This window comes from Prinia subflava, chromosome 5, assembly GCF_021018805.1.
Source record: "Prinia subflava isolate CZ2003 ecotype Zambia chromosome 5, Cam_Psub_1.2, whole genome shotgun sequence".
NCBI lineage: Eukaryota > Metazoa > Chordata > Aves > Passeriformes > Cisticolidae > Prinia > Prinia subflava.
The window spans coordinates 17,163,888-17,190,619 of NC_086251.1; the positions used below are offsets into that span (position 1 = coordinate 17,163,888).

Genomic DNA, 26,732 nt, shown 5'->3' on the forward strand with positions numbered 1-26,732 from the left:
GCAATGCCAGGAAAAATGCTGTTAAAAAAACACTAACTGGCATAGTGAACACCAGGACCAGATATTCTGGCCTACCAGATACTTCTGGCAGAATAACAACACCAAAAAAAAAAAACCAACCCAAAATGCAAACAAACACACCAGTTATGATCTGTAAAGTATGAAAAGCTGTCTTTTAGCCAGTAGCAAAAATGGTGTGAAATGCTGAAATTCTTGCCAGATGGGATTGCTTGCAGCAGCCCATCACTAGGTATGCAGCTCTTGTTTTCTCAGGACAATTTAGAAGATACTAACAGCTACGCCAATTATGTATTTATTATTCTAAAAGTGTTAAATGCAGAGTTCTCTAGATGAGAGCTCATGCTGAAACATAAAGTATTTCAGGTAAGTATTATAAATGCAAAAAATTAGGATTACCAAGAAACACTCTCTAATGCTCTTGGAATGGAAGTCAATTTACACATCTTGTTTTAGTTAGGCAATAGAAGGTTTGTCCATCAGTGCTTGCAATTAGCTGTCTGCTAGGGAAGCAGTCAATAATTTATTTTATTAAATGATATGACATTTACATACGTAAAACACAACTTTGCTTAACCTAAATAAGCAGGTTTTCAAGCTGGTCCTCTATGTAAGCCTGAATCACACAGGCTACCATCACACATCACTGGGCAATGTCCTAGAGCTTTTACTATGCCAGAATTTGGTTAGATATCCATGTGGCATTTGTTAGTTTTTAAGATGCACAGATTCAGCCATGCACTCCAGCAAGATGCAAAACCCAGATGCAGTTATATAGAAAGAGATACAAAGATATAAAACACTGGGTGGGAATCTCCATCATAAAGACAGGTAAGTCTTAAGTTCTCTTCTGTCCTGATGTTTACTGTACCAACAGCTTTAAAACTCAATCTTCAGTTTTGCCACAGAACGAAACACAAACTGGCTGCACCACAAATGGTGGGGCTGGCACTGCCACAATCTTGATGAACCATGGGCCATCTCACAGTAATCCTCAGATGATTCACAAGAAACTGGCTACTCCTTTTGACCAATTAATTTGAGAGCTAGAAAGCTCACTACATTTCGAAGGGATCTGTCTTAGGGAACAAAAGACCAATGAAGAAAAGCCTCTAGAGGAAAAAAGACCTGGTGATTCTCCTTCCAGGCTACCAACCCGGTTGAAAAATGTCCTTCCATACATACATATGGTTGAACATATACATGGCAGGGAAGAGGTTAAAAGTTGCCCAGGCTCTAGTTCTTCGACAGCTTTTTCTCTGCACTGTTTTCTATTGATTAAATAATCTCTATCAGATATGAAGCCCCTTGTTATTGGCACAGGCTATAAATTATTCAGAAGTTATATAAATTCTTATGGCGGGCATGAATTTTTAAACCCTTATTTGGCACTGGACCAGCAGCTCTGTATTCTCCCCCCCCCCCCGCCCCTTGCCTGAGAGAAAATGTGCATGTGTTAGATTTCTGTTTTCTAAAAGACATTTTTAACTCGAGTTTGCATGTTTGAATGGATATTGTATTTGATTGCTGGTTACATTTGGGCATGAACAGGTTGGGGCTTTTGAGGAAAAGAGGTTGTAAGAGATTATGCTGTTGTGCTCTGTACCTCTGATTTATTTGGGATGAAAGGTGTTTTGAGCAGTGCCCTCATGGTATGTAGTCAGGGATGCCAAGGCACTGCAGCAGCCATCCTATATGGGCACATGATATGGAATGGATTTAGCCAGAGGGATCCTCAACACAGGATGGGCAGAGCTGAGACAACACCCATCAGGTCACTGCTGCAATTCTGTTAGTGACTGTATACTTCGGGGCTTTCTTCTTCAGAGCTAAGTGGCCTTTGCTGTAACAACCAGGGCCCAGGCACACACAACACTGCCTACCAAAGACTAAAAGAGAAGTCAGGCATGAGAATGTACTGTGGCTCTGAAGCAACATCTCACAGAATTGCTCATGTCACAGAATTGCTCTGCTATGGGCCTGCTTTTGCCCAAGCCCAGCATCACGGCCTGGATGGCATTCAAGCACACACGTCAGGCAGTGAGCAAAGGATACAGTCAGGCTTTTGGGCAGAGCTTATTGAGACTTGGTTGCACAGGGTGTAGCATGAATTCCCAGCAGCAGCTCTGCAGGCCCTGCTCTGTGCCAGGCTGGTGTCCCTCTTGCGAGGGGTGACATCCGCACCCCTTCCCTGGCTTCTGCCCGGCTCCTGGTCTCCAGACCCACTCTGAACACCAAACCTCACATGCACTGGCTCCACTCCTACCACTGACTGCCTTTCTTCTGGCTACATGTGCTTGTAATTCCAGACAGTCCTAAAACAAGTCAACAGCAGAAGAAAAGGGGGTCAAAGTAGCTGGTTACAAATATTTTCCTTAGTTCTAATTGAGGCTCAGGTAGAACATTATTCTGCCTTCCAATACTGTTTTATTTTCTTTCCTCACATTCACAGCACCTGACAGCCCACAGCCTCACTCCCAAGGTGCATACCTACCAGAAAATGAATTTTCAGTGCTGAGCCTTTGGAGCTACTTTGACTTTCTGAATTCTCCCTCTGCCTTTAGACAGGTTTCCCTGCAGATGGATTGAAAGCCAAAGTCTTGGCCTACCACTAACAAGAACACACAGAACCTTTTTTTCTCATTTCTGCATCCACTGGCATCTCACAATTGGTTTTCAACAAAAATAAACAGAATTGCAGGAAAACCCTGCAGGAGAGGACAGGCAGCACAAAGGCCTCTGCAACCACCACCAGAGCTGTAAGTCCTTGATTCCTGCTGCCACCTGATTTTGTATGAGCCAGAAATGTGAGTTGTGCACAGCCAGGAAATTTTAATTTTCTTATCTGGCTCATTGCTTTGCACCTTCACCTCTGAAATCAGGAGTGGTGTGTTGTGTACATTGCAATGAGATCTGGGCATTTGCCCAGTGATAGCACTGTACTGATGAAAGATGAGAAAGGCACTTCTTTCTGAAAAAGATGCTGAGGAATGCATGGCACACTTCAGAGAACAATTGCCTGGTGTCCACTCCTCCTCTCAAAACAGATTCTTGCTTAAAATGCTGATCAAACTGGATGACACTGAGATGTAAAATAAATGCTGCCACAAATTTTGAAATCTTAAATGTGAAGATTTGAAAATCACTCAGCATAAATCTACACATATATGCTCAAATATCTGTATGCTACTTGACATAGAAATTTACACACATATATATATATACACACACAGACGTCAATGGAAAGGGAATCAAGAAATAGGAGTATTAACATCTGAAAGGAAAGGGCATGGAGTGGTCTTAGTATGTATTTTTTTTCCTATTTTATTTCCACTCCTCACCAAGCCCCTGACAGCTGAAACTAAATAGTTAATCAAATGAGATCAAAACAGATAATGCCACCCCTATTGGGACTCCTGCACCAGAACTGTATCAGTTGGCCTTAGACCCTCTGGAGAGGGAAGTTCCATCTCCTGTGGACTGTCTGATGGCCCTTAGCTTGCCATGCGAACAGCTCCTCCAACAGGGGACAACTGCTTTTCTGTGATCCAAAGAAAAGCTGCAGAAACTACAGAAAACACAGTAAATAAAACTCTGTGTAGGGTGAGCTCAGAAAAGACCTTTTCTATACATGGCACAGAGAAAAGAGGATCATCCCCCAGCTTCACATAGTCCTCTGCAATGCAGAAATCACCAAAGAAGTGTGTCCCTCCAGTGTGTATTACAGAACACACCAAAATTTTGTTATTATCTGTTACTGCCTCACTCATTCTCTTAGTGTGTGCTCCATCCTGGAAGTGTTGGAGGTCAGCTTGGGTGAGGCTCTGAGCAACCTGGTCTAATCAAAGGGTTCCCTGCCCATGGCAGGGGAGGGCTGGAACTGAATGATGTCCAAGAGCAACAGTGCTGCTGTATTTTTCCCCCTCACCTGGATGATGTTCCTTCCAACCCAATCCATTCTGTGATGATTCTGATTTGTATTTCCCTAAAATTCCTGACTGTCTGCACTTCCTTAGTCAAACTGACTGGTGCACACACAAGTTTTGGTAGCCCAATGATCATTCCCTAGACCAGGCCACTTTGATTAATTTTGATCTTTAAAACAGGGAGGATGAATCCCCATCCTTACTGTTTTGTCTATTGACATTATATAATGGGAGAGAGGGAGGCATTGATTGTCTGTAGCTGTTTCTAAATTATCTGTGGACTCCCCATCTTGCTTGAAGGCCATCAGTGTGATCATACAACAAATATGAAATAACTCAGCTGTCAGTAATATTGCTCATTTAGCCAGCACAATATATATCTGAGGCTGTATGTCACTTACAGAGAGCCACAGTGCTGCTGTGTTTTTCCCCCCACACCTAGATATGTAGTCCACAGTCTTATGAAATAAGACAACTCAGAATGATGGATAAAGAGATGGAATAATAGATTTCATAGCCATCTCCACCTCTCCAACTATCTTGGCAAAAAGAACCCTACCAAAATAAACAGGAAAAGACTGCTTGGCTAACACACATATGCTAACAGATTTTTATTATTATTTTTTAAAACTCATTCTCAGTGTTAAATAAACTGTGGAAAAAGGATTTGATTCATGATTGCATTAGGAATCTACTCAACCAAAGCCCCTTGTCACAAATTAAATCATAAACTAAAAGTCAAACATGATTTGTGAAATTAACAGTTATCGAGGAAATGCTCCCCAGTGCTGCACTGTGATTAGTCTCTGACTTCTGAAATATCACCCATAATTCATGAGCTTCTCTGAAACCATGCCACTACTGCTAGTGCTGGGATGGCATGCATGATGGAAAGGTGCTGCCACAACCAGAGAGCAATCCCTTTCCTGATGCTGGTGAGAACCAGAGGTCACTGTGTCTTATTACTTGGGAAGGTACATGCATACACACTTCTCATCCCCCATGCTCTTGTAACACCTCACCCCTCTGCAGGCACGCTCCTCCAGTTCTCAGATTTATCAAAAGCCACAGCTGTTTCTAATTTTGAACACAGAGGCTTGGCAGAAGCTCTGCATTGTGCCCTTTCTTTAAAACAGCGACTAATAAAAAATGAAACTTAATTAACAGTCATTGGTTCTTTCAGAGTCAGTGCCTTTCAGCAGAGGGATTTGGTGCCTTTGCAGGGGGATGCAGACAGCTTAATCTTACAGGCAGAGGAGCTACAGCACAAAGCAGACAGAGGGATTGTTAAAAGCTAAATGGTCATTGGCAAAGCATGCTTTGGAGCCCAATGTTTTTTAGAAGCCAGGATATCCAGACATAGCTTAAAGAGACGGGATGCTTTCCTTTTCAAGGTGATTTTCATCAGAAAGATGCTTTCCTGCCAATAAATGCAGTATTTAAAAAAATAATAATGTAACACCATTCCCCCTGCTCTGAGCACCAGGTATTTTTCACAGGGAGCAAAACAACCCCCAAGTCTTATGGAGCAAGGAAGGAAAGCTCAGCTTCTGGCTTCACAGGCATTCAGAGCAAGAAGAAAGCTTCAGCACCTCTACAGCCCATCCCCTTGTGTCCATCCTTCTGTGTGTATTCATACCTTGTCACCACTGCCACCATCAGCTGTTTGCTGTGTTCATGAAAGAGTGTGTACTTGTGTGTGTGTACCTAGGGTTACACAGCACAGAAACCAACATCACGAGAAGAACGTTCCTGCTCTTTTAATCAAAAAAGGGGTCTCATCCCCCCTTTAACCCGAATGCAGAGAAAATGTCCTCTGCCTCTCTTTTCAGGATTAAAAGAGAATGTACTCCCTGTAAAGCCCAATTTCCCTTTGCTGCCTGTCTGCACGCAGAGAGGCTGTGTTAGATCTGGGCCTCTGTCCTCATCTGTGCCAAACAGGGCTTCATGGAGCCATGGCCATTTGTGCCACTGAGGACAGAGCATTCAGCATGCAGCTCTGAAAACATCTGAGCCAGCCTCCACCCAGTGCCTGCATGAGCTCTTTCTGGCAACTGCATTCCACCACGGATGGCAGGCTCTGCCCCAAAGGAGGAGGGGGAATCCAAAGGAAATTACTGCCTGCTCTACTAAGCTAGCCCTTAGGCAGAGAGGCCTCACTTCTCGGAATAGGAATTCATTGCTCCAGTAACAAGACTGGATGAATAGTCCATGAGGGACTGTTACCTCCATTCAACACACTTTCTTTGGATAAACAGTCATTCCCTTCTTGTGCTGAGATACTAAAAAGAGGTCACCAGTGGATGGTGGCTTTAAAAAACTATTTAATCTTTTTTAACCACTCTCTTATACCTGTAATAACCAGTTAAAAAGCTGGAAATAGCAGAGTTCCCTACCAGGTCACCCTTTTCTATTTGGAGAACATTGATTTTTTTCCTGTTGTGCCAAGATTAATGTGGCCTGTTTGTTTGACAACAGATACAACATATTCAGTGCCCTAAATCAAGCTAAAGTGATTGTCTGTGGACAGCATCCCTGTCTGCCCTATCTGGCACTGGTAATGATCTCGAGAAAAAAAAAATCTTAAAAAAAAAAACCCTTTGCTATATAACTGTCACTGCAGAACCATCAGGGGATTACAGTGGCCCTTAAAACAAAAATCTGTTGATGACGGGACAAATTCAAAACACTGTGAGAGTTGAGGGTTTCAATGAAAACTGTTAGACAAAGGAGGTTACCCAAATTATCCACTCTAAGTCTCTTACAGCTTTGATTCAAAGTGATTCTAGATCTTACAGGCATAAACTTTCCTTCTCTCTTGCTATTTTAGAGAAAACACTGGTTTTTCCTCTTTCTTCTATTTTAAGCAGCAAAATAAACAGCATATAAGCTTCTTAAAAGTAAAGGCCCACTCCAAGAAAGATACTGAGGTGCTGGAGAATGTCCAGGGAAGGACAATGAAGGGTCTAGGGCATAAGTCCTGTGCAGAGTGGCTGAAGGAGCTGGTGTGTCTGGCCTGGAGAAAAGCAGGTTCAGTGGGGATCTTACCACCCTCCAGAACTCACTGAAAGGAAGCTGTAGCAGGATGGGGATCAGTCTCCTGTCCCAGTTAAAAAGTGACAGGATGAGAGGAAAGGGCCTTAAACCACACCAGGGCAGGTTTGGATTGGATATTAGGACCAATTTCTTCACAGAAAGGGTGGTCAGGTATTGAAACAGGCTGTCCAGGGAAGTAGTGGAATCATCATTCCTGGAAGTGTTCCAAAAACACATGGATGTGGCACTTGGGGGGGGCATGATTTTGTGGTGAGTATGGTGGCAGTAGGTTAATGGTTGGACAATGATAAATTTTCCAACCTTAATGATTCTATGATTCTATGAAAGTACAGAAAAGAACATGAGAAAAGCTAGGGAAGTAATGAGTGTTCATTCCTCCAAATACCAAATGTGTAATACCAAGTGTCCAAATACCAAATATCACACAGACACCAGGAGAGGGTGAAAACATACCTTTCAGAAAATATTTCTTTCAGAAATGTTACCAAAACCCTGATCTCCCTCCCTCCCTTCTTCCTTCCCTCCCTTCTTCCCTCCCTTTCTTCCTCCTTCCCTTCCCATTCCTCTGGCAAAAACCAGTAATACCTACAAATATTTTTTATTTTCGTAAACATCATGCAGCTTTAAAACGTGGGGATGTTCTATCAACTTCAAGATGGCTATTTCCCGCTCCACCTGGAAGAAACAAAAAGAAACAGAGAAGATTAGAAGCTGGGTCTTAGAATACATTAGGTATTGTCACACATTTTCTTCCCATTTATCCATTTTCTACTCCTCTTCATCTGCAGAGGATACGGAAAATTGTAACAATGCATCTTATTTAGCACTTACATAATTTACGAAAAATTCAATTTATTCAGCCTCAGCACTCCCTGCCCTGCAGAACCGAAAACCAGCAAAACTTCAAGGTTGAAAGAAAAGTCCCAAATCTACCAAAGAAAATCAGCTGTGGGAGTTACATGAGCATTCAAGGCTGTTCCTGCTTTACAATCCAAAGCCAATGACATATTCTTGAAGTACAAAAACTCCAAGAGGTCACGTAGGGTTCTCCTGACCTCCCACAGCCACAGGTGTGGCTGCTCTATGAACTGCATACTCAATTCATATTAGAACATCCCCATCCTGAAGAACTGGCCATGCATGTGGGGGAGAAGATATACAGCTGTGTGATTTTATAGCTCCAGAACTGAGGCACAGAAAGGGAAAGAAATATAAGAAGTGACATAAGAAGTACAAGGCGCAACAAGAAATTAAACAGATTACTGGAGACGCAGTGTTCAGAGCCTTAAGCACAAGACTGTGCTTTCCCTCAATTCCCAGTCTGCCCAAGTGTGGCTACTTCCAAGAGCATGTTTTCAATGCTGACTTAACAAGTTGTGACTAAGTCCCTGTAATTAGTGCAAACCCTGTTCTCACCCAAAATTCCTATCATGGCCACTAAGAGTATTCATTAGAGATGGAGTCAGGGCAATTTCTCAGCTGTCAGCAAAATTGCTCTGCTGCTCGAAACCACACTGTATCTGCTCTGATTTGACCTAGGCTAAGTCCAGGAGAGTTAATGTAGCACTGTGAGACCTCGGATATGTGAAATAAACTCTGCAACAAGATGCAGTCTAAGCATTGCACAGTCAGGCATGCCAAATTTCAAGGAATCCACAAAGGCAGGAAAAAGACCTAAAGAAGCAAACAAGGACAACCAGGTAGGATTTTTTCCAGTCCTTTAAATAACTGATTGTCCCGGAGCTGCTATACTGACAAACAAACCATGAACAAACTACAAAACCATCCCTTAATGTCTTCTCTGCAGGGATCAGATGAGTAATTAGGAATTTGCCCCAGTACAGCTTTAGTTCTTGATGTCCTTTAACTTCCTGAGAGAACATCCTCTGCTAAGCCTGAACACAGACAATTTTACCTGAATGCCAGTAAGATACTCTGCAGGAAATTAGAAACTGGTAGTTCGCAGCACTGTGCAGAGGATTTCCCAGCACGTTGGTTACCACAGATCTCTCCTCCTCTACAGCACCACATAAAAACAGCAAAAGCAACTTTTGCACTACATCATCCTTAGCCTTCCTCACATACCAGGATGGAAGAAAGTATCTCTGTACATGTGGCAATCTGAGTCTTTCAAAGACACTTATTCCTCTCTGCAGAGTCAAAAGTCATCTGAGAGATTCCACTTCCACACTTGGGATCTCTGAAAATAGCTCCTTCAGAGAAGTGAGGAATGCATTTAAACATGTATGTACACAGTTCAGCACTTCCAGAACTGCTAGGAATTCAGTGATACACAGTGCTTGATGGTGACAGTTCTGTGGGTGTTAACTTACTCATGACCAGCACTCTGATGAAAGCTACTTGTACAAACAGGAAACAAAAGCTGGGTAGATTTCAACTGTTCAGCTACTTCACCACAGACCCAGGGGGTAGCTAGTTTATTCCATTTTTGCCTCCTCTTCAGAAAGACCTGCCACTCTTCTCTCTTACAAGATATGCAGTGATACTTGCAGAGGGCTTGTTCCGCCCTATAATTGATAAAAGTTGGATTTGCTTCAAAAATGAGGAAAAACAAAATGGAAGAGGCACCCACTCTCACAACACTCTCCCAGTAGTACTGAGATTCACCATCAGCAACATTGCAGTATTGCAGCTGCTCAGAAACTGCAACTCCAACGAAGCTCCTTTTAGATGGGGAAGAACCAGTGTTTCATGGGGAATGTGACCAGTGCAGTAGCTATGACAAGGATAACCCAACTCCAGTCTTCCTCCTGGGGATATCCTGCCTGTGAAAACAAACCCCCTGCAGATGGGCTGTGTAACTGCATTGGTGATTCACTTCAGAGAAACCTCTCGGTTGGTTCAGTGGCAACGTAAGTTCAGATCAAGTGAGTGATGGATGGCAACATCCCGTCAGGGTCCTGCATGGTTACTGTCCTAAAGCATGGGAAGAGGCAGTGACTTATGACTAACTCTTGGAGGAGAGAATTCAGCTACAGCACTGTGTGGCCTATGTTTGGTAACAGACAACCAGAATAGAAAGGCAATATCTACTTATGACCTACAGATTTACTCTAGGAACCAACTGAAAAGAATTAACCCAAGTTGCTTTTCTTTTATAGTAAGTGTATGAGCGGAGAAAGTTCTGTGCATATTTTTAAATTCCTGGGAACTAAATCCTAAGAGACCTCCTACGGTTTTGGAGGTCTCAATTTCAAGCCAGGTATGTAGAGAGCATCTGTCTTGATGTGCCTGGCAGCATTTGACTGCAGTGTGTTCAGTGGTGTGTCGTCTGCGCCAGTCAGCTTTCCACAGTCTGCTACCTCTTCTATCTATAAACCAAGGACAAAACTGGTCTACATGTCTCAAGTAAGACTTTCAAGTAATGCCCTTCAGTGAAATGGCATTTATGAAGGAAAAATGTCATTACTGTACTTCTTGTAGTCCAGGACTTTGCCCCATGTAGAGGCACAAGATACAAGTGGTTGTATTACTTTAGGATCTAGAGATTCCCATTCTCTAAACAGCAGTCTGATAAAGCTCATCCTCAAAAAATCTTACAGCAGTGTCCTGCCTCTTTTTCCTTTTAAAGCAGAACAAGAGTTCAGAGAAATATGCAAGAGACCACCTTCTCAGAGTTACTACTGTAGTCAGTACTGATGGGTGACTCCCCTGGATCCTGTTAGTTTTTTATATCCCTACGAAGAAGCTGTGATTGATACGGGTTGCACACAGACTGTAGATCTCAGTAGCGATGTCACTGATGCACAGCTCAGGAGGACCTAGCAGCCATCATGTCACCAGGAAAGGTATCTGAACACATTGGCAAAACAAGAGAGGCCTGAAATAGCATGCAGCTTTGCCTTCTTCCCCAGAGCTTTGCCAGCCCCTGGCATGTCTTTTTTGCGCAGCCCTGTGTTTGCAAGCCATGGAATGCTGTCCAGCTCTGAGCTGGCAAGGACAGGGGAGAGGAGAAACCCTGCAGGGGTGTTTGCTTTAATGCACATGCAATTATCAGAAAGCAGGGCAAGCTCAGAATAGCCTGTCTAGGGAGGTTCAGAGCCTGTGATGAACAGGAAACATGGAGAAACATTTGCCTAATGGTTAAAAGAGAAAGGAATAAAGCGAAACTTTTCTGTTGCACGAACGCTGGGTCACATCACAGGATCCCTACTAAAGCCAGGATTGCCTCATGCCATGGTGGGCTACTGACTGTGTCTTGGAACTGGGAGAAGCAGCTGTGAAAAGCTGTGCAGGGCAAAAGGAGATGCATTGGTAATGTGTAGCTGTGCAGGTGCCATGCAGGTGCCAATTAGAGGTTCTAAAAATCTGTGCAGGAGGTTGATTTGACAGGATGCTCCAGTGATTCAGCTAATGACAAAGTGCAACACAGGGGCAACGCGACCCTTAGAAGAATCATGCAATACTTTTCATCACTCTCCTCCATCTCTACTTCACTGACATTCTCCCCCAGAGAAAATCACATCTCTCTGGTTCATGCCCATCTTTTCAGCAAATTTACATTGGCAACAAGTGCTCTGCTCTCTTGCCTTTGAGTCAGGCACGCAGGGTGTTAATTCACTTAGAAGGCAAGGAGGGCAGGTGGAGGGAGCCTGATAGTTTGTCTCAGTGAAGAAAGAAGTTTCCTTTTCTCTTGCATTCATTAGCTCAGTAACTATGGGTCACTCATGACCCATCAGCCCCTTGAAAACTGAGGCTCACAGCTGTCTCATATTACCAGGCTGTATTTTATCTGCCAAACCTGTGCAAGCACTATGCAACAACCATTGCTAGCAGTTTCTCAAAGTACACCTACATGCAAAAAGCTGGGGGACAGCAGATGACATTTCTCTTTGGAAGCTTTGAAGCTTACCAGCAGCACACCATAAAGCCCTCTCTTTCTCCATTAGCTTCAGTAGCTTCCGTATGGCTCAAAATGCTGGCTTGAGAAGGAATTCCAGAGCTGCAGAAATGGTGAAGGGCAGCAAAGCCCTGCAGGATGCAAACATGTTGTGCTGTTTTCCCTACTCATAGAGCAAAATGGTGTAGAGAGGAGAGCATGGTAGGTTTTCTTGTGAACATCAAGCTCTCTCTAATGTTGACCCTACTTTGAGGTAACTAATGAAATACTTTTCAGAACTCATGGCTTTCCCTCAATTTAGAGAAACTCATCCAGGACATGACCTTTTCTGAATTCAGAATTCTCTACACTCAGACTAGACTTCAAAGGATGCAGAGATTTGGCTGCTTATCCAACTCCTCAGGCTAGAACTCAGGTTGGAAACCTTACACCAGAGCACCTACTTTCTCCAATGTCTGGCCTGCTGTGCAGTAATTTGCATTTCCATGATGAGGGCACAGAAAGCAGAGTAAATCACTCTGGTATTTCACTGAATTGAAGTGGCAAAAGGGCATCTCATAGGAAGAAACTTATATCAGGTTCTCTGAAAAGTCTGTGTTCCTGGCATAGCAGAAATATCACAGCAAAATACCTGGGGTTTCATTAATTTGGTACTTATGCTTTCATGTTATGTAGGACTGAAAGTTAAAAATGGTGAAAAATGCCTGGCTTTGGTGAAGACTGTCCAGGTCACCTGTTACCCTTGACCCTAATGACAGAAATAGGCTACTCCTGAAATCAGAAGATGTCAGCATTAAAGCACAAATGGCTTTATACAACAAGTAACTGCGGGGCCATTATGCCCTGTAGAGTCATCACTGCTGTGATGGGACATCATTCCTCCAAATAGATTAAGCCTTTACCAGATCTAAGCAATACCAAAACACCTAATGCATTATATCAGTTGCATCCACAATTTCTATGGGAGCATAAACAGAGATGAAATGGAAAAAATATCAGGGTTGAAATGATTAAACTTTAAAGTATCTTCCTCTGCAGCTCTGAATTTGGCTGATTTTTTCTTAAAATTACCTTTCATTACCTTTATCCAAAAGTTATTCAGTAGTCTATTATGAATGCAAATGGAGAACCATGAAAGTTGTGCATCTGTGGGGAGTGTTTCTTGCTGCTATTGAAGACATTAACCTCACATTTCTGAATATACTGAGCTAGATTCAAAATGTATTGAAGTCAACAAAAGACATCAATTGACTTAAGTGGGATTTGAATCAGACCTTCTAATGATCATTAAGTGGTATCTGGAAGAAATCTTCTGTTACACAGTTTTGACTAATTAAATGTTTTAACATGAATTCAGGTTTTCTGTTAAGTACTAGTAATTACAAGAAGATTTTACAAAAGTAAATAAATGAGGAGGAAAACTAGACTTAGATCTCCATAGAATCAGACAACTAGACAATGCTTTACAAAATACTTACAACAAACAGACAAAATTACTGGAAAGCTGAGCAATTCCTCATTTTACTGAGGACTCTGTTATGGGCTCATTCCACCACAATTTTTGTTTGCATATGTGCTTCTCAAAGCTGTTTCCCCATAAATGAAAATGAAAATAGGTATGTGTAAGAAGCAAGTGAGATGCGCATTTGATTTTAAAATTTGCATGTGCAGACTTCTGTACCATGAAGCTTTAGGAGGGCAATTTACTTTCCACAAACCAGTATTATACCAAAATGTCAATTTCTGCTTGTCTTTTTCCACAGTCCCTACAAAACTGCAACTCTTAAAGCTGCACTGAGTTTCAAAATTTGGCATAAAGTCTGAGAGTATGAAGCTGACTGGACGGAAACAGTGTTAATTTTCTTGGAAATCCTTTCTGCTGTTGCTAATGCACCTCCACAACAGGATTCATGTCCTGGCATGACACATAGATTCCAAGGTCTTGAAGGGACAGATCCTACAGGTTATCCAGCCATGGAAAATCCTACCCAGAACGTCACGGTTTAACTCTGTAGTTAACACCTGCTGTGTTCCTCAGGGCTCTGCCATCAGCTCCTAAGTAAATATGGCACTTTGACTTATCTGCAGCGTATGCTGCTTTAAGAAGCATCAGGGCTTCATGGAAGAGACACTGATGGGAGCTGACAAGGAGTGGATTTATTCATTCAGCACTTGAGATGATCTGCTGCCCGGTGGTACACAGCTAACGAGTGACTGACACACAAGTCTCTGCCAGCAGTCAGCAGAATAGGCCCCTTTCACTGGAAGGCAAATAGCCTCCCTGTGCCTCCTGTCACCTTCGGTGAGTGCCACATCCTGGCTGCCATTGCCTTGCAGTGCAGGACATAGGACACAAACCTGCAGCCACTCTAAAGGGAAATAACCTGATCTTTGACTTGCTTTTCTTTTCCCCTCCTTATCCTGGCTTTTAATGTTAATTACACAGTGCTTTCTATAACTCATGTGCACCCAGCCTGGCATTTAGGAGAAACCTGCCGCCCCCATGCAGCAGCCACAGCCAAGTCTGTGTGAACACTGGTGCCCACTGCTCCAAAGCAGCACGCTCAGTCTCTGTGGTGTGCACACCCCTCCTTGCATGCCACATCTACAGTGCTCACCCCAAACGTAGAGCTGTAAGTCCAGTTCCCCCTAGCAAGGCACAGAATCAAAGAATCACAGAATAACCTGAGTTGGAAGTGACCCCCAGGGGTCATTAAGTCCAACTCCTGACCCTGCACAGGACACTCCACGTGTCACACCATGTCCCTGAGAGTATATTTTGTCCAAATGCTTCTTGAATTCTGAGGTGGTGCTGTGACCACTTCCCTGGGCTGCCTGTATACAAATGTGTGCTGAGCTCATTGTAGGGTGTATATGCCCTGTGCAGGGAAGCAATTTTTCCCCAGCAGAAGTTATTTCTTCTGAAAAGGTGCAGCCCTGAACATTTAATGCCTTGTGGGCTGCTATGCTAAGCTACAGAAAAACAGTCACTCCCCACAGAGAAATAAGCTGTAAGATTAAGGGGTACAGAGAGTTCAGCTTCAAATAATACAGGTGCAGACCTTCTTGCATTATTTGAGACATCACAGATTTAATATGGGCAATACCAACACTGGAATGCTGAAGCCAAAGAGTGTGTGGAGAATGCAGAAGATGCTGAATCCCATTAAGGAAATATGGGCAAGCACGAAGGAGTCAGTATAGCACAGCACAGCAAAATGTTCTGCAAAAATTTAGTGTGGAGCTTCTGAGAGCATTGGTTGAGGATATGATAAGGCAGAGGGGCTCCCAAGAGCATCTAGGAATGGGACTGAGACAGTGAAGTGATGCTGTCTGTACCATGGACTGGATCCTTGAGGGAGTCCACCGTCAATGGGAAGAGACATTTAAAAGCACAGTTTTGGAAAAGCTTCAAAGGATGACTTCTCTACCATTTCCTATGTGGCTCAGCTAGCCTCTTTCTCCCTCTTTCTCTTTTTCTCCATTAGTCACACTGGCCTTGTTTAGCTCTTTGGCATTGTCTTACACAAATGTCCTTTACATTTTCTGTAATACTCTACCAGAAGCAATCAATGGGATTGCTGCTATTCTCTTCTCTATGTCTTTCCTTAATGGCAATCTCTGGTTCCCTTGGAAGAAATAAGATGGGTAACAAATGCTCCAGGAGAGGGCAGAACAGCTGGAGCTCTGCAGAGATTGGAGGCAGAATTCCAGACTCCATTCTTGCCTTGCCCTTCTCCACAACAAGCTTAACAACATCACTGATTTCAAAGAATGGAAAATAGATAATATGATTTTTGTTATTCTGCTGTATTCTCCTGTCATTCGCTTGTGGTTGCCGCTTAACACTTTTGATAGATATTCGTATGTATTTGTCTATTAGGATCTTGTTTCAGCTGAATTAATAAACTTAGTGAGATACTAACAGCTGATGTCTAGAAGGGATTCTCCAGCCCAGGAGTCCCTCACAGCTGGCAGTGACAGAAGCAGAGTCTGAACCATCCCACATCTCACCCATTGTTTCCAAAATACAGTGTTGAAGCACAATTGCACCTCCCAGAGGGACACAATCCCACACAAACAGCAGCATGGACCTGATCCAGGAACTGTGAAAAGGCCAAGGGCAACACATATTCGCAGAGTTCATGTTTGCACTTTGCTTTACAGTAAAGAGGGAGCCTTGAGGGGAGGCCTGGCAGCTGCAGGCAGAGGCATCAACAGCTGACTTTCTGCCAAACTGTGGAGCCAGTGGCTGGCAAATCAGGGAGGCCAAGCAACCCTCCAGCCCAGTTCTTCTGCCCCAGCAGCTTGCCAATGGTTTCTATCACCCTGCAGCATGAATAGCAGCTCCCACCTCACGTGCACCAGCTGTACTTTAGTACTTCCATGTCCATTCCATCCTAGGGACGCTGATCCCAAGAGCTACTTACTCTTACCTGTGATAAGATATCAGTCTGCTTTGTCCATAATTCTGCCCCCAGTGTATCTCTCTAGCGACATGACCATCTCTGGTGTATGTCTGTAATGGCACGAACCAGTGCTTCAGTTCCAGCCATCCCTGCCCTCTGATCTGGATGGGGAATTTTAACTTTTTCATGGAGACCCACCTCAACCACAAGCATATTTTTTCATATCTTGCAAAACAGGGCTGAACAGCATGGGAAATCAGCAGTGACCTCTTAACATCTTTATCTGTGGGCTACCTGTTTGGATGTAGCCAACAGCAGGTGAGCTCAAAGCCTGTTCTCTCAGCTCTTGTGACTCACACAACAAAATTAGTGGCCTCAGCCTCCAGGTCAGGAATAAACTACTGGTGGACAGTTAAATAAATGGGTGTCATAAAACTTTCCCCTCCCTCACCTACTGCAGCTCAGTTTGGAGAAAAGGCACAAGCTTTCAAGATGATGCTAACCCTGAGACAACAGCTTTGTCCATGGTGCCCGTCACTTCCTCCATCACATCAGGGATACAGCAAACAGAGCAGCACTGTTTGGGAGTTTTCCACTGGGGTTTAATCTTCAAAAGAATGACTAATAGGCAGGGATTGAAGTACAAAAGAAGAGGCAGAAAGGGAAAAGAGGAAATAAAATTGCCTGTTTTGCCTCAGTCTTGAGGCTGCCTGTGCTCATTCCCTGCCTCTCCTCAGGTTCAGCCCACAACAGAAGACATTAAAGCAAGACTTGTACTCCCCTCAGTGAAGACAACATCTTCCTCTGTTTTGTACAAGCAACAGAAGCTGTAGAAAATTAGTCCATTGCTGCCATCAGCAACCAGGATCTTTCACAGCTGGGAGTTAAGAGATCAAAGACAGCAACGAAGGAACATTTTGTTTCTCAGTTATTTTATCTCTGCTCTTCTCATATCCTTCTCATCACACACCAGTCCCTTATTGCTGGAGGTGCTGATGACATCTTGCAGACTATCAACATCAATATCAGGATCAAGAAGCCTCTTGGCAAGCAAGGTTTACAAACAACATTGTAAAGATAGTTTCTCAAGCATCTCAAAACAAGTGATGGGGATAAGCTAAGTCATTCCTTCTCCTCATTATCTGAATCTACTTAGGAAATGAGGACTTAAGTCACCTCTGGCCATATCCACCATATGCTGTGGCGCTGAATACAGCAGATTACAATAATTTTTCACATCTTCATTATGTACATTATTCAGTCAGGTCAGACTTTCAGAAGTACTTGGCATTGGCCTATCTCCTTATCTCAAAGTTCACGGGATTCTTACTGCTGACTGAGACCAGAGCCAGCCAGTAATGATTGGCAAATTCCATCTTTAAGTTCCAGGTCTCTAGAGATTGGCCTTGTAACATGAAGCCTGCCTTTCTATTTATGAATCTGTGCCTCAGACATTACTTCTCAGATCCTGCAGTATTTCAGAGTCATTCTGAGTTCTAATGGTGAATTCTTCAGCTTCACCATACTAAGCCATAGCCAAACATATTCCCTACCCTAAAACAGGACCTCTTTTCCACATAGTGACAATCACTTCTACAGCATGGTCTTGAATTACCAGTGTCATTCCAAAACAACTTATATTGTTATGACAAGTGTTGTACTGCAGTGCAGATGTACTCACCAACACAGCATTATTGCACAGAGATCAGGGAGAGCAATGAAATTAGGGCATTTTGTATTTGAGAAGGTGTATTTTTATTATTTCTGTAGAAGTTGTGTTTGTGCATCTTCAAAATAGTCAACTTAGGTGCCATACCTGAATCTCTTCCCATTCCTTTGTATCTGTCCTATGTATCACATCTAACACAGAATTCACAGCTATTTGGCTTTTGATGAAGAGCAAAGAAAGGATGCAACACTTTGGTACATCAGGTGATGAAAAAGTGCTAATGACTCAGAAATTACATAGCTAAAGCAACAGGAAAGTTCAAACATTTAGCAAATTAGCTTAATTCTCTGAAGACAATGGACTTGGATGGATATGCTTCTCCAGTTATTCCTGAAAGTGGCAGAGAATGCATTCCAAAAAATAGTTGAGAATTTGAAAACTGGGGTTCACTTAAATCATACCACTTTAGGCCTGTACACTTTGGGGATGCTTTAGCACTTATACAGGCATGCTGCTTTCACAATCGAATTCAGACTCCCTTGCACTTGCCAAATACTTAAAAAAACACTTATATGTGCAGATTGAAAAGTGCTTACAAACTATTTGCTGACAGGATGGCAGGCTAAATTTGAAACCAACAATATTTGAAATGGACAGCTGGGCTAGAGGTAACCCCCTCCCACCCCAATTTTTCAGTGTTTTCTTCAAGAGATCACATTCATCAGTCAGTTGAACCTTGTTCCCAGATGTCTGGAATACGTGGAAAACAACCTGTGAATCAGGGAACATTCCAGCACTCAGCATTATGGTCACAACAGACTTTTTGAATGAAAAGGCAAAGGATACTGTTCATGTCATCCTCTCTCTACAGAAAGGAAAACCAATTACCTCTCTTTACAAGTGACATAATTAGCTCCCTTCTTTCCAATGGAGAAAGCCTTTCCTCCAAGCTTATACTGCCTCCCACACAAACACAGGACAGACAAAAAAGCAACCAAAATCTTGCTGAGGCAGATGCCATGCTGAGGAAATCCAGCAGTAACCTCAGATATGAGGAAACAGTGCCTGTGCTGTGAGGTTCACGTGTTGAATCCTGGCTTATGCAAACATATTTGTGAGGAGAGTAGCACAGAGATGTTCTTCCTGCACCATATAGAACTCAGAGTATCAGCAGCTGGGAAGGAATTGCGGCGATTTTAGGAGGCCATCTCTCTTCCCTGCAGAGTTCTACACAACCATTAAACCGAGTTTGTCCCTTCTTTGGTAACAGTCTTAATCCATCCCAAGTGGATAACTTGAGGGTTACCCACAGTTTTGTCCTGTTCTTGGGCATCATTCTGCTGCCCACGTGTTCCTGCATTTAGAGTAGGGCAAAGTTACACATCCAAACTGGGAGACTGTTCTTTATTTTAGAGTGCATTCCTTATGCTACCACAGAAGCAACATAAAAACAACCACATTCTGTGAAATCCTAGAGACTGGGAGAACCCTTTTTTATTTTTTTTTTTTGACTCTTCCTCCTCTGGTTTTGCATTCTTATTCTTGCTAATGTTTCCAAATTGTTAACCACTTTTTCCTAAGGCAAGAGTGATTTTCCTAGCAATTTTCCAAACATTTTCCATGTTCTCTTCAGGATGTCTGGGGACTTGGAACTTGTAGAAAATGTTTTACTTCCATTTCAAGAAAGTTTTTGAAGTGCATGCTTAGTCTACACCATGGCTGTATAGCAATAAAAGCAATAAAAGACAGAGATGTGATACAAGAAACTGAGAAAAAAAAATCACCTTGCAAGTTCTAGTAAACCTATAGGAGAGTGACACATTTAGTTTGAAATGGTGGCCAGTGTGAAGGTTTTGGTGGCCAATCAGAAAGTGGGGATAGTCTTTACTTCTGACCTGTTAAACATGCATTTTGCAAAGCTACATTTTTGACAAGATTCCTTTGGACGTGTCTTCATTTACTGTTGTCTTTCTTCCTTCTGTAGAAATGGTGACTTGTTTGAGAAACCTGAGATGTCTCCACAGGGTATAATTTAGCACTCTCCAGGCTTGCCAAGATCCCTGGAGCTCTCTTGCCTCTCTCTGATCCCTTATCTTGCTCATGATTTGCAAATGATCAGTCAGGTAAAGCCCACAGGAGAGGAGGCTGCTGCCTACCTACTGAAGGCCTGAATTTGTCAGTTCTGCCTTCAAACAGATGAGCAAAGCTTCACTTACAGAAAATATACAGAAATTTCTGATACACTCCTATTAAGAAAATATGAAGCAGTTCTTTATCTCTGAAATAAGCAAAAGAGGAAAAAATCAAACAGCCCTCCCTTAAAAGTGTTCTGAATATTTTCAAATAAGGCAATGTTCATTGGAGAGAGAAAGAAAACGTGTAGCACGTAGCTGTGTCCTTTCTTTGATCTTAACTGTAATGGCTCTTCTTCGTGCTTTTCCATGACAAGAGTGGATATTCTCCAAAACTCCAAATGGAAGTCAGCACTTCCAGTCAGCTCTTTAATAGGATCATTCTGATGGTGGTCTCCTTTAGACTTGAGGATACACACTAACACCCAGTTTGCAGCAAGTTTCCTTCTGGGAGAAGAGTCTGATGTTACAAGAGAACCCAGGACCTCAGAGGTGACACAGGACTGCAAGAATCTACAGAGGGTTTACATGAATGAATTAGTTTGAATTTTTGAATTTCAAATGTAGGCCAGAAGCAGCCCGCCCAGCCTAATTTCTTCTCCCTCACGCTGTTTATTCAGCCAAAAGGATTTTCAGATGACCTGAAGGGATTACCTTCATGGGTGAGTGTGCATTTTACCAGAGGTCCTGTTTGGCAGAACGACGTTTATCAGAAGCACTTTGGTTCTGTTGCTCCCCCTGTGTGCTGCTTTTCTTGGCCTTCTGGCTGCTTCCAAATCCTGTGCGAACTTCCCTTTCCACAGCACGCCAGGGGTCCAGCAGATGCACAAACTACGTAGTTGAACAATCACTTTAGCCTCAAGCACTGCCAAACAGTTTCTTGTGCAGCTTAGGGAGGGCATATATTGCTGCTATGCTACAGAAAACCTGGGTGCCCTTCTAGAAACACCTTCATTTTGGTTGAAATGCCACCTGCATTTTACAGGAGTGATCCTGAACCAGCAAAGTGACTATGACAAGGGTTTAAAATAGGAATTGTATTTTATTTTTAACTGAAGTTGGAGAATTTCCTTGTTTCCTTTTTCCCTTTCCCTTATGACACCTCTTTAAATAGAGTTGCTTTCCCCAGCCCCAAACCCACCTAATGCCAAGGGGTCAAGCTATGTTTCCTGAGTCCTTTGTTCACCTAAACAGTATGAGGTAAGTCCTTGTTGAAGGCACCAACGATTAAAACATCAGCACCATGAGGAGCAGCTGCCTTCTGTGCAGTCAGCTCTGCAAGCCACCCCCGTCCTCTCTGTGCCGTGTGGGAACACCCACCTCTCCCTGGGGATCCCCACTGCCAGCTCTGCCGCCGGCCTTGAGCTCCGCTCCTCACATCCAGCCTGCCTGCTCGTTAATCACTTGGGATGTGACAGCTTCTGCCACAGCTGCACACACCTAAAGGGTGTTGTCTCCTCCTTGCCACATAGCGCTGCTCTCCATTCCTCAACTGCATTTAAAAAGAAACATCCCTCCACTTTTTTTTTTCTTTTTCTTTTTTTTTTTTTTTTTTTTTTTTTGTATGTGTGCGTGTGTTCGCTGCAACAGAGGAAACAGAGGACATTAGAAGCAGCAAGAAGAGTTGTACTGCATTCCTCTCAGTGGCTGTGGCTTGCCCTCGGTTGTAGTGATGTTCCAGCAGAGTCAGGGCATTAAAACATAAGCCTGGAAGAAACCTCCCACACAAAAGGCCACTGGAACTCCTGCCGAGCTGGACTAAAGGCTCTGTGCCAGTTTCCTACCCAGGTATGTCAGGCACACATGTAAGTACCAGCTGTTGGATGAAGCACTACTGCTATTCCCCTTCAGTCCCTGGAGTGTAAAATCATGGTAAACAAAACAAAAGTCAGAGTGTTTGCGAGGCTCCTCTGTATTTCCCTTAGAGACAGGTGACTTTACTGCCTTTAATGCAGCAGAGAAAGCTGGCTGTGCCCTTCAAGCTACTGACAAATGTAACTGCTTGGCAAAATACACTCTGCAATACTGAAAGTCCTCTTACAGTAATAGCTTTTCCAAACCAGAGATCAGTCACCAGCCAGAAGAGGACTGCCAAGCATTTCCAAAATGTAAGGCGCAATCCCATTTTTCAACTTACCAACAGAAAAAGGAGGGAGCTGCACAAGACCTGATGTGCTGGTGCAAAGCAGATGCAGCGATGTCAGAGCTTCTATTCCCTCTGCATCACTGGCTGAGCACAAACAACAAACAATAACCCCTTCACTGTCACAGATGACCCCTTACAATGTAGTTATTTTGTACTGCAGGACAAATAGCAGGAATCCAGAGAGAAATTAAGAAAAAGAACTGCTTTCCAGAGACCCCCAGGGCAGCTTTGATGCCCTCAGGGCACTACTACCTTCACACAGGTCATGACTTGGTCAGTACAACAGTTCCACTTAAACCCAGTGAGAGGGGATTTAATGTTTCTTTGATGGTGAATTCCACCTGAATCCTTTCTTTCCCTTCAGTGACCCCTCCCAGCCCTCAACAGTCTGGGAGTGGCCAGGTGCAGGGTAGTCTATTCAGGGATGATCCCCATCCTTTTTGCATTTTGTTCCTTTGTCCTTTCCAAGCAAATTACCTTCAGGACCCTGGAACAAGCTGTCACTTCAGGCTGCTGCAGGGTTCCACTATCACATGGACAGCAGCCCCAGGACCTGCAGGACACATGTGAGCAGCAGGCTGTGTTAGGAAGCATCAGCACTGAACACCTCACTGGCACATCTTCCGCACCAGGGACTGCTGTCAGACACTGTAAAGCCGTCTCCTGGTGCTAAGGTAACCTGGATCAGGCCCCTGACACCTGGGAGCACCCTTTTCATTCCCAAGAAAAATATTCTTCAAACTGGACTATAGGGATTTCCTTATATTAAAATTAAGGAGCTTTCGGTCTCTTAAAGGAGCTTTTTTTCTCCAAAATGCAACCATTATGATTTTTTTTAAATCACGATTGAGAAACACTAAAAAGCATTCTGTAATACTTCTTACAGTTGGTATTTGCTTCCTGCTGGGAATTCACGTGCTGGCAGTGGAAGCTTCACCAGATGCTGACAGCTTCCCCCATCAGGAATGCCCCTGAGGAAGGATGTTTTCCCTGTGGCCGCTCTCCTGCAGGAGGCAGCAGCAAGTAATGCCCACAGTTTCAAAAGGTCCAGTAATGTTGGGTTCTCTGCACTGGGGTACCCTGGAGGCAGCTTTTCAGCTGCTGAACTACCCACAGGTAAGATACTAAGAAGAATCCCCTTTCCAGTGAGGGACAATATAAAAATTAGATTTCCACGGTTTTCAGACATTGTAGTAGACTGGTCTAATGAAAATCTGATCTAAGAATGGAAGCTGAGTCCCTCTGAAAAGTCTATGCCCATGCTTAAATTTTGGAGGTGATAAAAGGCTGCTGCAGGGTTCAACTAAAGGTAGGACTAGTCAGTCTCATTACAGCAAATGTTTTCTACACATCCCTCAAGGAAAAAACTCCAAATACAGGACACATCTATACTGTTTGGCATGAATACACATCTCAACCAGAGAGAACACTAAAATTAAAGAAGAAGTGCAATACCTTCTATTGTATAAATATACATGGTTCCAAACTTGAATGTGAATGCTATGTGCATCCAAACCCACCTTTGGCATACCTCTAAACAAAATCATAACCACCTAAACCCTGCAGATTTCATGGGGTGGGGTTAAAGTTGGAATGATTATCTGAAATTATCTCCAAAGGAAGCCATAAAGCTGTCTAAGGGTCTCCTAACTTAGTCTGGATTCACTGGGTCTGTTAAGACTCTGGCAAATGCCATCATCAATATTGGCTTGCTCTGACAGGATATACAAGGGAGGCTGTGTGGTTGAGGTGCTGATTTGTAATTCAGAGTCTAGCTTTACTTTCTGATTTTCTTAATAGCTTCTTCTGCCCTGCATGGGCTACTTAATCTATCTGTGTCATAGTTCAGTATCCAGAGAATGCAGACACGAAGATATTGGATTTTACCCACATTTTCCTGGCTTTTTACATGCATCGCCTGTTTAGATATAAATGCTTCAGGTCAGAGGTGCTCCCTTGTTCTGTATTTAAACACAGCTATGGTGTCTGGTATGCCAGGACGTGCTAAGACACACCCTCTGACAAATGAAGAAATGACATTTCAAATGTCACCACTAACTCAACTTAGAGCCTGCAGAGAACAAAGAAGTGGGGGGATAAAGTCTGCAATATGTCATATGGAGCAAAATACAAGTTCAAAGCATGCTGCCACGCTGATTGTGGTTGGTGCTGGGGCTCATCTCTACTGCCCTGGCTTCATGCACAGCATCAGGAGTCAGCAAGTAATTCAGATGTCCTCATGTAAGTCAGGAGGAAGCAGAGGCACTGCACAACCCTCCAAGCACAGGAAAACACAATGCCTCGTAAGCTGGGAGGGAGGGCAGACAGCATTACAGGTGGACTAGAAATAACACAGCAAGCTTCATGCTGAAAAGCAGAGAATCTTTGTCATGACAACAGAGAGAGCTGTTAAACTATACAACATGTACAGGGAATGTAAAGACAGGCAGTACGCTGGCAGCAATGCAGCAGTGAATGATGGTTTATTTTTAACAACAGTTTCTGAAACAGGAGCTGGTGATTTTGTTTGTCACTTTTTATTTCATCCAATTCTCTAGATGGATACTAGATCCTTTTGCAAGATTTTTTTTTTTTAAATTTATTATGGTTTCTCCTTGAAGCAGAGGCTGAAAATGCTGTGATAAGTAGACTGAAAGGTTCACTTAGTTTCAGCTGCAGTTTCCCTAAGTGCTTCTGTGTCCCCCGCTGAACTGCTGTTTTGTAATGCAGTGGAGATAGAGCACGCTTTGGGGATATTCCACGGCTCTCCTCTTGCCTCCATCACACCACAAAAGAATCATTTTTCCTCTCTCTTCCCTTCACCCTTCCTTTCCTGTAAGGGCAAAAGAGTGACCAAGAAAGAAAGGTGTACCGTCACCTTCCTCAGGCCTTTCTCCCACCAACTAAAACCTCGCAAATCTAAAGCATTAACTAAGCAGTTTCATGCTTTGCTCCTGCCTCACACCCTTCAAGGTGTGTGAACACAGCTTGCTGCAGACTAACAAGCCACACAGCAAATGCTCCACATTGGGGACTAACCTCGGGGCACCAGAGGATCCAGAGCTGCAGCTCAGTGGTCTGAGGAACAAGCTCTGCCACTTTGTCCCCCTCAGTAATGGGCAGTGAGCATAGAGGGCAAGCGTGACTAGGTCGGAGAAACCAGGCTATCCAGGGAATCGTGCGACGCAAGTGCTGGGCTCTGCAGTCTGTAATAGGGTGAGTCACACTCTGAATTGCTGTGCTGCTGTCTTAGTTACAGTAGATGCTAATTCAGCTGGTCAGGTAGAGTGTGCTTTTAGGAGGCTAATATGAGCAAGCATATTGAGGCTGTGGGACTTTTCCAGGCTTCATAGCTGTTCTGCCTGTCCTAAAGGGAAGATACACTTGTGAAACGCAAATGCACAGCAGGATCTGGAGTATCAGCCTCCTTTGGAGTTTTCTGGGATGGTGTCTAATGTAAGACTTTGAGCTGTTTGGCAGATTAATGGGGCAGTTTATTCTTCTGTGGTGTTTTCAGAGGCAGCTGGAGGCACTGTGGTGTGGAAGGTTCAAGCAGGCACCTTCAATCTGTCTCATAAAAACAAAGGGGGAAACTTTTTAAAAGACTGATTTCAAAAGAGGGAAACCATGTGACAGAATGTCACTGCTCTCTACTCTGATTCTTTAGTACTCAGCAGGATACGAGGGTTTCCTTTAAAAGAAGGAAGGAACCTTCCAGTGTCCAACCTAAAGCCTACTGCAATTAACTCAAAAGAGACTCACGCTGGAGGGCCCTGGATCAGAACCTAGGAGGCTCTTGGACACTGCCACACCTACAAACTCTTAGCTGGTCTTTCTGTGCAGAGGGGAGGTGAAGGGGTAGTAAAGAGGGATGAGACTCAGTGCCTGCCCTTTCCTGAAGAGACAGTCAGTGTCCAGCACAGTGAGACAGTCCTCTGGGTGCTGCTGCATGAGGCAGAAGAGACACATCTCTTCTCTTTGGTAGCTCTGTGGACCTGTGGTGCCGACAGTGACAACAGCTTGTCGTTGTCAGCTAACACAGAGCTACCATGGTAGTCTGCCGAGAGAAGACCCAAAGTGCCATTTTTAGGGTTAGTTTATTCTGACTGGAACTGTACTCCAGTCCCTTGGGATGTGACCCTTTTCACGGAGTTTTCTAGAGGGAGCAAAGGAGCAGAGGTGAGATTCTTAGCCGAGACATCAGAGCCAAACTGTTCTCTGAAACACCCTTTGTTGCCGTCCCTTCGCAAGCCTGCAGCCTCCGCTCCCTCCTCCCCTTCCCAAAAATAAAGCTCCATGATGTAAAAACATTCCTTAGGGGCTGGAGGTGGAAAAACTAGGACACCACAGTTTGGAAAACACTCAGCACTGCATGAAATATTCACTATCAGCCGAAACAGGTTTACCCGGAGGAGGGTATGATGAAGATGGAACAGGGAATCAATTTCACTCTCCTATGGTTTGTTATTCTGGCTGCTTCTTCTACTCTCCAAATAAGCGGAGCTTTTTGGAAG

The 26,732-nt window shown here is 43.6% G+C and overlaps 1 protein-coding gene across 12 annotated transcripts in view; it reads right to left on the reverse strand.

Moving 5' to 3' along the window:
- Positions 1-26,732, reverse strand: part of BRSK2 (BR serine/threonine kinase 2) — a 304,023-nt gene that overhangs the window by 95,486 nt on the left and 181,805 nt on the right. For all 12 annotated transcript variants that reach the window (XM_063398200.1, XM_063398199.1, XM_063398205.1 and 9 more), the window contains exon 3: positions 7,591-7,676. In XM_063398200.1, the coding sequence (XP_063254270.1) occupies positions 7,591-7,676 (86 nt within the window). The remainder of the gene's footprint in view (positions 1-7,590; positions 7,677-26,732) is intronic.